General features: G+C 29.7%; 1 protein-coding gene and 1 long non-coding RNA gene across 2 annotated transcripts; both read left to right on the top strand.

Moving 5' to 3' along the window:
* The first annotated feature begins 5,841 nt into the window (after positions 1-5,841).
* Positions 5,842-7,369, top strand: LOC136074934 (uncharacterized). Its single transcript, XM_065787138.1, has 3 exons — positions 5,842-6,578; positions 6,726-7,018; positions 7,147-7,369. The coding sequence occupies exons 1-2, from the start codon at positions 6,291-6,293 to the stop codon at positions 6,993-6,995; spliced, it is 558 nt and encodes a 185-aa protein (XP_065643210.1). The 5' UTR covers positions 5,842-6,290; the 3' UTR covers positions 6,996-7,018; positions 7,147-7,369.
* A 937-nt stretch (positions 7,370-8,306) lies between these two features.
* LOC136074933 (uncharacterized) lies at positions 8,307-9,015 on the top strand. The gene is made up of 3 exons (XR_010635572.1): positions 8,307-8,441; positions 8,589-8,747; positions 8,829-9,015. It is a non-coding gene; the product is annotated as an uncharacterized LOC136074933 (long non-coding RNA).
* Positions 9,016-12,818: the final 3,803 nt, after the last annotated feature.

Below are 12,818 nucleotides of genomic sequence, written 5' to 3'. Positions count from 1 at the left end.
TGTGAGCCAGAAATTTAAAAAGTTTTTTTCATATCATTGTAAGTGTCATAATATTATAAATAGTTCATACTATTTCTAAGATAATGAGATTCAGCAACTTGGTAAAAATTTAACTTTTTTGATTTTATTCTTGCAGTATGCTCTGTGCATCAGTAACTACTTATTTCTATAATTAGATATTATTCAGTATTATTTTGTCATCATGTATTGTATAGTGGTAAATCTTGTCAATTTTTAGATTTAGCAATTAAACAACTTATTGAATTTTGTAGATTCACATGACCAGATGCTTCTATAACACCAAAAATGCATCTACTTGAAAATTATGTATATCAGTTTAGTGAATGATGGAGATTAGGTACAGATGTTTATAGTGAAAAATGGAGATTACGAATAGATGTTTATGTTGAAAGTTTACACACTGAGTTCACCAATTTTAATAGATTATTCTGGCATATGGGTTGTGGCCAGCTTGAAAACATTATTAAAAAACATTTTATAAAAAATCACCATAAAGCAAAAGATATAAAGCTTAATGTAAAAAAAAAAAGTAAATAATCAATTTATAGAAATTTTTTACAAAGTATGTTTTGTAAAAGATTTTTGAAATTAGATTTATTATAAATTTTTAAAAATATAAATGATAAACAAAAGCAATGTAAATTGAAAAGTTAATATGAGGCGATTTTTTAATATTGAATTTAAATGTCTTTATAACTTAAAAGCTAAATATATATTTTTATAACTTATTAGAAGTACGGCATTCCAATTCAAAATCAAATTTTAATTTTTATATCATTGCTAGAATTTAGATTGCAATTTTTTTGTTTGATATTTTAAATTTTAAACTGTTACTAAGCTTAAAATGTTGCTAAATGTTGAAAAAATAATAATTGAGTTTTATTATAAAATACCTCCACTCTCTGCTCTAACCTATATAACTTATAAAATTGGTAACTACTACTATATTCAAATTTAAACAAAAAATATTATGAATCACATTAATAACACAAAAAATATTCTGAAACTATTTCTCAACATTTTTGATGAGCTGACTTATTTATTAGCAATATGCCAATATAGAGCAAACTTTAAAATGCCATGTTTATCAACAGCTTTTCTAGTTCTATGTTCTTTTTTACTCACAGCTAAAACTGCATTTCATCCCATTTTGGATGATTGATCTTTCTTATATAATTTCTTACCATCTTTGTTTACATTAAACACTATTATTAATCAGGTTAAGTTATAAAAATAAGAATTTCTTTGGATTTATTACTAATGCTTTTCTAAATTTTTTTATTTTCTAAGGAAAATAATACTTTAGATTAATAATAAAATCATCAAACTGTAAACAGCATCACGAAATGGCAGTAATATAGTCAATTATATAAATAACTTGTTGTCCCGATATGCACCACCAAAGTCATTTTACTGAAATTAATACTATTCAAAAAGTTTAATTCCGGATATTTTTTACCAGATTTAAAAAGAGGATAAAAAATACTGTCTGAATAATAAAAACTCTTTTTAAATAAAGCAAATTAGGAATAGTTCAAGATAAATCTTTTGTCGTTGCATCGCTTAAGAAAATACGCACATTTTATTTTTCGCTAACTTATATATGCGTTTTAGTACTTCTAATGTATTTTGGTATTTCTAAAATTAATTTTTTTTTTACAATAATAAAGCACATTATTTTAAATTATTTTATCGAAAAAATTTTTTGAAAAAAATTTTTTTTAGCTGAGATACAAGACTTCAGACATAATTGTCCGCAAATACCCCACTGTTCCGATATGCCCTGCTCTACCCTATCTCGTTTTAAAAAAATGACAGGTAAAAATGAATAACTTATCATTTTTCTTTACAATATTTAGAGTTAGAATATATTTTGCTTTTTATCCAAAAATATTTTATTCGCAAAATATTCTTTTAATAATTGAGGTGATGCTGTACTTTATTTTACCTAAAAACCTAATTATTTCAAACAAAAAGTTTTCTTTCTTGACGATTTAATTTTTTTTTTTTTTAATTTAATGAAGAGCTTATCAATTATATAATTCAAAAACTTTTTTTCTTTTTTTGATCGCGAAGACTAATTACATATTTAAAAAGGAAACCAATCACTAAAGTTTTTAGTTTTTACGGAAAACTTCTTCGCCTTTTTTTAAAAAGCTAATTTAATGCGCATGCTCACAATAAAATCCTTCAGACGAGTTGCTTTGTTTACATTCTAAAGCGCGTGCGCAAAAAACAACAGGCAAAACATAGGAGCTAAAGCAAAGTAAGCAAAAGTTATGGTGTGAAGTTTGTACAAGTAAACTATGTGAATAGAAAAAGTCTCACACTATAGTGGAACCAGCGCGTTAAAATGTGTCAAATTTTGTTAACCAGTATCAAAAAATACTTTGCCAATTTTTAAAAGTAAAATAAATTTAAAATTAACAAGATATACTTCTAATAATCTATACTTCTATCAACCCAGGCTTGGTCCCAGCTAAGTTATAGAAAAAACTGAGAATTTGTATCAAAGTTTACATAAATTAGCATCAAAAGCTGTTGTTTTTAAAATTATTAGTTGGTAAATTTATGAAACAGAGACTGTAATGAAACAGACACCGCATATGAAAATGAGCTTTACTTTGCTCCTAAAGTTCAGGCTAAACCAATTACTGCTCATTATGAGCCATTGCTTATTAACGAAAGCCAAGATAAAGTTACAGAAAAATCAAAAGTTTTTTCTCGAATTGTTTATGAAATCTCATCAAAATCAACTTAATACTAATTTTTTTCTAAAACTTAAAGGAAAAAGACTTCTTGAAAAATCCACAGGGGTGGACTGCATCTGTTTATAAAATACTGAAACTGTTCATAAAATGGGGTACAATGTAAATATTGATAAACCCTCACAAGTCTTTATAAATCAAATAATGTAATATTCTGAAATTGTTTGCTATATTCCAACAGATTATAATCTTAAAATGGAAAGTAATTGCAAAATATAAATTTTTGAATGCAATGTCTCTACAACAAATAAATCTTTCCATTTCTGTATCAGGTTTGTACATTGATGTTGATTATCCTAAGTGCAAGTCCAGATGGAAGTAAAAAATGAAATTGTCACGGAATTGGTATTTTTTAAATGAAATTCTCTATAAATATAGAAACAGCTTAGAGTTGTAGAAAGATGAAAAATTATCCACCTAATAAAGATGGTCTAATTAAAACTAATCACCAGTATTACTATCAAATACAACAACAAGCGATGGTAACCAAAACAAAATATTGTCTGTTGGAGTAATGGAAACATGACAAATGATAAACTCTGTATCTGAGAAATTCTGTTATATGTTTAAATATGAACTTAAAATAGTTTTTGAAAAAGTTACATTGACAAAAATTGTAACAAGAAAATTGAATTCAAATCAACTACAGCTATTCAGCATGTGTAAATGTTCAAAATTTCTTCCTTTGACAGAGTGTATTAATTTTCATTGTCCAGTCAAATGGTATCAATACAAACGTGCTAATATTACAATACCTCAGTAAATGTGCTAATATTACAATACCTCAGTCTTCGAATAAAAAATGTTTTTGCTCTACATGGATTTTGCAACTTAAAGACAATATAAAAAGCTTTTGTGTAACATTACTAAATAAAATTTAACTACTTTTTAAATTGGAAAAAATATTTTATGATTCATTGACAAAATTTATTTCATAAAACATTTTATAAACCTTATAAATATTCACATTTTTTAAAATATTGTAGATTATTTTTTCTGATCCATTAATATATATATATATATATTATATACTACTACATATTTATATATATTATATACTACTGTATATTTATATACACATATAGATAATATTTATATGCGTATATAAATATACAGTAGTATATAATATATATGTATATATATATATATATATATATATATATATATATATATATATATATATATATATATATATATATATATATATATATATATATATATATATATATATAATATATATATATATATATATATATATATATATATATATATATATATATATATTTATATATATGTATAAATTTATGTAAAACTTATTATCAGGCATGATTTGAAAAAGGGAATTTAAATTTAGAGAAAGTAACTGCACTGTTTTGTAAATACGCAGGATTTTAAATTAGATTTGAACAAGTTTTGTCTGTCGTTTTTTGCGCGTGCGCTTAAAAATGTAAACAAAGCAACCCGTCTCATAGACGAATCACTTGAATCACCGTGACAAACGTATAAGAAAATTTTTAATTTATCATCTTGCAATAGCAAGAATTAGGGTTGAATATTTGCGGAAATTTTCCGGGAAATTTTGCTCAAAATTTCCAAAAATTTTAAAGTTTTATTGCAATAAACTTTATTTTAACAATAAATTTAAAAAAATTCATAGTTTTAATAAAATTCATTTCTTTGTTTTAAAAATAGGCGTTTTATCATCGTAGTATTTGGGTATTTTTCAACAAAAATATAAAATAATAAAGACCCACAAGCGAAAAATGCACTATTTTTTGTCAAAAATTATAATCAATTTAAGAATTGCGCATTTTTTTTAAAGAAGCAATAAAACGCTCAAGTTTATATATGTTATATGTTACTATTACTGACATTAATTTTGTGAAACAACAAAAGTAGATGTTTTCCGAGTTAGCTTTTCTTTTCAGCTTGTGTATAGCATATTTCTAGCTTTTACTTCTTTTAACTAAGATGCAAAAGATTCACAAAGAATAAAGTCTTTTTTAGATTAACAAATTTTAATGTGTATTATTTTTGTATTTTAATGTGTATTATTTTTGTTTTTTATTATGTTTGTATTTTTTAAATTTTAATGCGTATTATTTTTGTATTTTAATGTGTATAATTTTTGTAGAGTGTTTTAAAGAAACAAAGATTTTTTATGAGTAAAATTTGCATACAAAGACGATTTTAGGGGGAGGGTGTGTGGGGGAAGAGGGTGTTCTACCCCCATAAAGAAGATAAATTCAAGCTATAATCGGTTTTTTGACAAATTTAGTAGGCTAGTCGGGTATTAGACACAATTCAGTCAGGGGATTTTAGTTTTTAAGGATTCTTTTTTTCATTATTAAGAAATTAGTTGGTTCTTTTTACAGATTCAACTCCCCTTCCTTCATTTTATAATTTATTTATTTATAAAGTTTAAAGTGCCCTGTTGAGGTCGTGGCGAGTGCACGGCGATTCAATACTTATGAAAGTTTGTGATTTTATTATGCGCATGCGTCTGATACAAATAGTAAAATATATAAATATTTATTTACCGTGTTAAAACTTACATATACAGCTTGAAGCATTGTCTCACATTTTTAAAGAAAATTTGTATGTGTTTATTATAATTTAAACAAATAAAATGGTAGTTTACATATTTAGCTGCTATATGCACAAAATCCAAGTAAAATTTATGTTTTAACTTGTACTATACTAAATGGAACAATAAAGTGTAATATGGTTTAAAATAACACATTATATACATTTCAATTATGGTCGAAGCAAAATTTTCATGACATTTGGGTTAGCTTTGTATATAAATATTATTCATTTTCTTTCCAAAATTATCAATTTCTATAACCTGTCATTTTTTTATGAAATGTAATTTCAATATTTCGTTAAGAGCTTTTCAAGAACATCATTTAAAAGTTGGTTGAAAAGCACCAACAAAAATTATTAGGAGTTTGCAGAATTTGTGGAAATTTGACAGGAAAAGACGCTTTAACAACTGCCGGTAAGACTGAAAGAATATTTAATATTTTTAAAATAAAAAAAGATAAAGACTGTTTAGAGGTTCACCCACAGCAAATATGCCTTAAATGTTATTCAACTATGAGAAATATTGAAAAACGAGGAAATAAAAAACTCAATGTTATACCAAAAAGTTGGTTAAAATGTCCAACAAAAGAGTGTAAATGTATTTTTGGTAAGGTTGGTCGAAAACCAAGTTCCAATCTTGGAAGGTTTGGAATTTTTAAAAGATGGACACAATTAAATATAAACTTGTTTCTTGAGTCGTTGCCTTTATCTTTAAACAAAGAACTAATTTCTGAATTAAATCTGCAGCTAAATCCACATATAACATTATGTATTTGTAAGATTTGTGGGAGAATAATGAGTCAACCAGTCATGATCAAAGACTGTCAACATTTGTTTTGCAGTCTATGTATTACATCAAGTATTAAAGGTAAACTTGAAAGTGAAGCATAATGTCCTATATGTTCAACCTACATCATGATTAGTAGCCTTTGCAGTTCTTTTCATATATTAGAGATAATGAAACATTTATATATCGCATGCAAGATATGTGGAATAAGTTATTTAAAAGATAAATTTATAAACCATGAGTGCAAGAAAGATCATTTAAGAAATAACTGCATGACAATGGTTGATGATTTATATAAAGTTAATAAATCAAGTCATATTCCACGTGATATTGAAGATGTAGTGTTGCATGTCATTAAACAAAAACTCGATAATTCGAAAACAAATACAATAGAATTTCTATCTGGTGGGCCAAGAGTAAGAATAATAAAATTTGTAAAGTACTTAAATCTGAAATAAATAAAAATAATTAAAAAAAGACTTGATTAATTTTGGATAAACATAATGAAGATTTATGTTATTTAAATATTTATAGGTTTATTTATTATTATTTTTGGTTTATAGCCCATTTGTTTAACTGTTACACCTAAAGCTTACAAGGAAAGTGCATCTTGCAGCAGCAGTACACTGAGAAAAAGACACAGATTCTTGATGGAGCAATCTAATCATCAAGTTGGAAATTCAAATGATTCTCAAATAATACAAACAGCAGTTATGCTAAAATCATTTGATGACAATCAAAAAAGTAAATTGTTAGAAAGTGCTAAGATTGGAATAATTGAATATACTGCAGAGGAATTGGTTGCTTTTAAGGTTGACATAGGAATACTGTGAAATAAACTAAAAACTTTGACTAGGTAAAAAAATATTAAAAGAATGTTAATTGTTTAAAGAATAATAAATAGAGAGTTATAAATGTTGTATATTCAAATGAATCGATTAAATGTGGTAAAAAGGTCTAAATGATAATTACTTAATATTGTAGGTGGTTAAATTCAAAAAATATTAACACTGCTTCAAACATTAAACAAAGAGTAGTTGCAAATGACTTGGCAGGGAGTGATCTTGTTGTGTTAGATGCAGATTTTACTTTTCAAAATAAAAATAATAAGTTAGTTTTTGAAATCAAACTTACTCCCTGGGCATATATAGACAATCTGCCTAAAAATATTGAAATTATGCTAAAAATTCTTGAAAGGTATGGAAATTTTTAACTGAAAGTATAAATATAAAGAAGAGTAAATGTTAAAAATGTTTTTCTTATATCTTATGTATTTATTTGATTTAAGCATTCTTGTTATAACTTAATAAAACACGATGGAATAAAAAATGATGAAATACACATTAAAATTGGAGGAGATCATGGAGGTGGTTCATTTAAAATAAGTTACCAAATTGTAAACCAAGACCAACCAAACTCGAAATCTAATAGTATTGTGTTCAGCACATTTGAGCAAAAGATTATCGAACTAATCTCATGGTAGGGCTATCTCGATATACACTACAAGTTGTATATGGAATCACAGGAGCTATCGGTAGATTTTCTGAATTTTAAGAGATTTTATGTAATAAAGGTTACCATTTTCTTTTATTTTTTTTAGTTTACTTAACACCATACAATAATGATAGTTTAACTGTTTTTATAGGTCGACATTGCTATCTTTTTTGTGATATAACCAAAAAAAATATCCAACTGGCTCCAATTAATAGAAAGGACAGTGTTTCACAAAGATCTCTAAAGTCATTAAACATTGATTTTCATCGTTTTCGAAGTAATGGTGGAAATTTAAAAAAGGCGAAGTTTTTTAACAATGTCATTAATGAAACATTTAATATTCGTCTAGATCAGGTTATTTATTTTCAGCACTATTTTTTGGATTTTTAATGCTGGTAGTGGTTTCAGTGGTAGTGTTGGACCAGTTGATGTTAAATCTAAAAGTAATTATAATTTTGTTTTTAGGTCGCTGTACCCGCTTTACCTATATCTTTAGGTACCTATTTGAAGTTTTTTAACATGTTTGAGGATGAATGTCACTTAATAGATATAAAACTTGCTGGAGAACTTATATTACAAAATAATACAATTGGAAGAGATGATTTTGACAAATATGTTAACATGCAAATGTTATAAAAAGTATTATTGATGACTGTGATAATATATAAACACTTTTACAAGAAACAATTTCAGTGAAAGTTTTATGTGAACCAGACAAAACTGAAGAAATTAAGAAAGTATATGTACCAACAATACTCCACTATGATTTAAAAAGAAGTGACAAAGTATTCATTGTTACATAATTATGTTTGTATAAAAAATATGAATTTTGTTTAATTTAGAACAAGACCTTTGAAAGCTACAAAAAATATATCACTTTCAATTCAATTTCCAACAATTTTTGTAGCATATGTTTTAAAATATTTTTTTAGATAAAAGAACTAAATTCATTGAATGAAGCAAACATTCTTGATAAAATTTCAGGTCCCTGCATTCAGCAACTTGATGAAGTTTTAAAGGCTAATCATGTACAAAGACAGGCTTATCATGGGAAATGTTTTGTTGGAAACCATGTTCACACAATGCTTAAGGTTTTTTTAATATATTATATTTCAAAATCTTTATTAATAAAAATATTTTAAAAATTATTGAATTTAACATATTTAATTTAGTCTCAACCTTTGCTTGATTTGTGCAATTCTATCCCAAAACTAATTTCTAATCTTGGTTTTATTGACACTGATGTTTATTTACTATCAAATAATGTGAGTCAGAAATTTAAACAGTTGTTTCAATATTATTCAAAATGTCATAACTTCATGAACAGCTCGCAATCTTTTCAACAGAATGATATTCAGGAGCTAGGAAGGAGTTAGAAAATTGATTAATTTATTTACAAAATACCTATTAAATTTTTTTCATATTCGATATTTATTTAATTTTAGAATCAGCAATACGCAATCTTATGGAATTTTATCGCCTGACTTGGCCAAATGAATCTATAATTCCGAAGATGCACTTGCTCGAATCCCATATTCTTCAATTTATTCAAAAATAGGGATTGGGCATTGGAGTTTATGGGGAACAAGGTGGCGAAAGTTTTCATGCCGAATTAAACAATCTTAATCGTTTATTTTGGCACATGAAAGGTTGCAGTCGCTTGAAAAGCACTTTGAAGGAACATTACATACGAAACCATCCAAAAACCAAAGCAATGAAGCCGGAAATTAAAAAAAGAAAAACATTTCGAGCGTAAATTAAATTGAGTCCAAATATGTGTATATATGTCAGATCAGGTTATCCTGCTACTGGTAACATGTAACCCAGTACAATCTGCTTCATGTCCTGCTGCCTTGTAGGATACGCCTTCTTAGGCAAAGGCTAGGAGATGCCAACTCCGATTTAAAACACCCCCTGCCTTGGGGCTCTTGGTTGAGTAAAGGCTAGAGATGGTGTCTCGATAAAAATACTCATCTTGGGCAGATGTTAAATGCACCCAGCTACTGTCTTGTAAAAGGCCTCCTAGGCAAAGACTTAAGGGGTAAACAGATTCTACCTGATGACCAGCCTCGCACCCCGTCTTCATCTATTGGGCTGGCGCAGATGTATTTTTAATACATTGTTTCCAGTTTAGGATGTTGAATGCTGGATCTTCTTGACTCAATGCATGGGTTTGCTTGTGTCACTGTTTTTATGACTAGGCAACTCATTCTATTATCTCCTTATGAGGGTACAGCTCTAAAACTCAGTTTTATGGTTCTGAGGCCGGCTGGTAGTCAGGTTTCCCGAACTCTGTGGTAGCTCTCAGAGAGGCTGATTCCATCAACAGCTGAAAAATATCAAAGTATTAACAGTGCCATGTTGCGCATGGATGGTGTCCCTGTTTGTACTTTTGGTGTGCATTGCGGAGGCCACATTTGGAGCCCTTTGTTACGGCTTAGGGTTTATTAGTAGTAATGAGGCAATTGCTTGGGCTATTAAACGGTGTTCTGAGTACTATCTATGCTTTGAGTCAAGTTCTTCAATCTAATTTAATAATGAATAAAGTACCAAAAACTATAAAACACAAAAAACCATCATCATCACCAAGTTCTCTAAACCTATCATTCACTAATATTCGTGGTCTTCGAAGTAACTTTTCTTCTGTTGAGTCTTATCTCTTGCAAAGTTCACCAGACCTACTTGCTCTTTGTGAGACTAATTTGAGTTCGGCTGTCTCATCTTGTGATCTTAGTGTTGATGGTTATCTTCCTCTGATTCGTAAAGACTCCAATAGTCACATGCTTAGCCTGGGCATTTACATTCGTAAGAATTCACCTGTTTGTCGTGAAACTAGGTTTGAATCCGCAGACTATTCTTTTATGTGCTTTCGTTTAGCACCACTTCACTCTATTGCCTTTCTCTTTGTTCTATATCGCTCTCCTTCATCTCAAGACTGCACTCTTTTTGATGTTATTTCTGATCATATTGACCAAGCCCTCTCTCTTTATCCATCAGCTAATATAGTTGTTGTCGGTGACTTTAATGCTCACCACCCTGAATGGCTTGGTTCTAGTGTCAGTGACTCTGCAGGCATTAAAGCCCACAACTTTTGCCTTTCTCAATCCCTAACTCAAATAGTCAACTTTCCAACTCGCTTTCCTGACAACCCTAATCATTTACCTTCTCTACTCGACTTATGTCTTGTTTCTGATCCTAGTCAGTGCTCAGTTTCTCCATATTCACCCTTAGGTGCTTCTGATTACAGTTTGCTCTCTTTAAAACTAATATCTCATTCTTCTCCATCACCTGAATACCCCTATTATCGAACCTCTTACAACTACAGTAAAGCTGACTGGGATTCTTTCCGTGATTTTCTTCGTGATGGCCCTTGGGTAGAAATCTTTCAACTTCCTGTCGACAAATGTGCTTCTTACATAACTTCGTGGATTCAGGGTGGCATGGAATCTTTTATTCCCTCTCGACGATTCCAGGTCAAGCCTCACTCTCCTCCATGGTTTTCCTCACACTGTGCTGCTGCGATTGCCAATCGAAACCATTACTTCCATATTTATCAGCAAAACAATTCTCCAGAAAACAGACGTCTGTTTATTACTGCTAGAAACAACTGTAAAAAGGTTTTGTCTAACGCCAAAACCCGCTATTCTCAGGTCATGAAATCTCGTATCTCATCTCAAAAATTAGGCTCTCGTGACTTCTGGAGAATCTTTAATAATATCAATAATAAGGGCAAATCTATAATTCCACCTCTCTTGTATGGTTCAGACTTTGTCACCTCACCTAAAGACAAAGCCGAACTGTTTGCTAAAAACTTTTCATCAATATCATCTCTTGATTCCACTAATTGCGTTCTACCTGATATTGCCAACCAACAGGTTGATCCATTGCTTGACATTCATATCACTCCAGCATCTGTATCTAAAGTGATTTCCTGCCTAGACTCTTCTACAGCTTGTGGCCCAGACAACATACCTGTTATTGTCTTGCAGAAGTGTTCTCCGGAGCTGTCGTCTATACTCTCAAAACTATTCAACAAGTGCTTATCAGAGTCTTGTTTTCCAGCCTGCTGGAAAGCCGCATCTGTTATCCCTATCTTCAAAAATTCTGGGGAGCGTTCTGATTTGCCTAACTACCGTCCCATAAGTCTTCTTCCTATCATAAGCAAGGTTTTTGAATCTTTAATTAACAAACACTTAATTTCTCATCTTGAATCTAATAACTTACTTTCTGACCATCAATATGGATTTCGATCTTCTCGTTCTACAGCTGATTTGCTAACAGTAATAACTGACAGGTTTTATCGTGCATTAGATGAAGGTGGAGAGGTTAAGGCCATCGCTCTTGACATTTCAAAAGCGTTTGATAAAGTTTGGCATGCTGGTCTTCTCCATAAGCTTTCTTCTTATGGTGTATCCGGCAACATCTTTAAGATCATTGAGTCCTTCCTTTCCAATCGTAGCATAAAAGTTGTCCTCAATGGACAACACTCTTCTTCTTATTCTGTAACTTCAGGGGTTCCTCAAGGTTCTATCCTTGGCCCTATACTCTTTTTAATTTACATTAACGATCTTCCAGATATTCTCACGTCTAAGGTGGCATTGTTTGCTGATGATACTACCATTTATTCTTGTCGTGATAAGAAACCAACACCCTCTGATTGCTTGGAGGGGGCATTTGAGCTTGAAAAGGATCTCACTTCTGCTACAGCATGGGGCTCACAGTGGTTGGTGAACTTTAATTCAGATAAAACTCAATTTTTTTCAGCCAATCGTTATCGCAATAATTTAGATCTTCCTATATTTATGAACGGTGATGTACTCGATGAGTCACCTACTCTTCATCTTCTAGGATTAACTCTTACTTCCAATCTTTCTTGGAAACCATATATCAAATCGGTTGCAAAATTAGCATCTGCTAAGGTTGCATCTCTTTATCGAGCTCGCCACTTTCTTACTCTGGATTCTATTCTCTATCTCTATAAATCTCAAATCCGGCCTTGTATGGAATACTGTTGCCATATCTGGGGCAGATCTTCTAATGATGCCCTTTCTCTTTTAGACAAGGTGCAAAAACGCATTGTAAACATAGTTGGACCTGCTCTTGCAGCCAACCTTCAACCATTATCACATCGTCGTAATGTTGCTTCTCTTTCTCTTTTCTAC

The sequence above is a fragment of the Hydra vulgaris genome, chromosome 01, assembly GCF_038396675.1.
Source record: "Hydra vulgaris chromosome 01, alternate assembly HydraT2T_AEP".
NCBI lineage: Eukaryota > Metazoa > Cnidaria > Hydrozoa > Anthoathecata > Hydridae > Hydra > Hydra vulgaris.
Note: the sequence above shows the minus strand (reverse complement) of the source record. Positions and strands in the feature narration are given on the sequence as shown.

Bases quoted from the DNA above. Each gene is read 5' to 3' on its own strand.
- LOC136074934 (XM_065787138.1), top strand. From the start codon at position 6,291: ATGATTAGTAGCCTTTGCAGTTCTTTTCATATATTAGAGATAATGAAA. The intron at 6,579-6,725 runs GTAAGAATAATA...TTTGGTTTATAG, and splicing joins TTCTATCTGGTGGGCCAAGA to CCCATTTGTTTAACTGTTAC.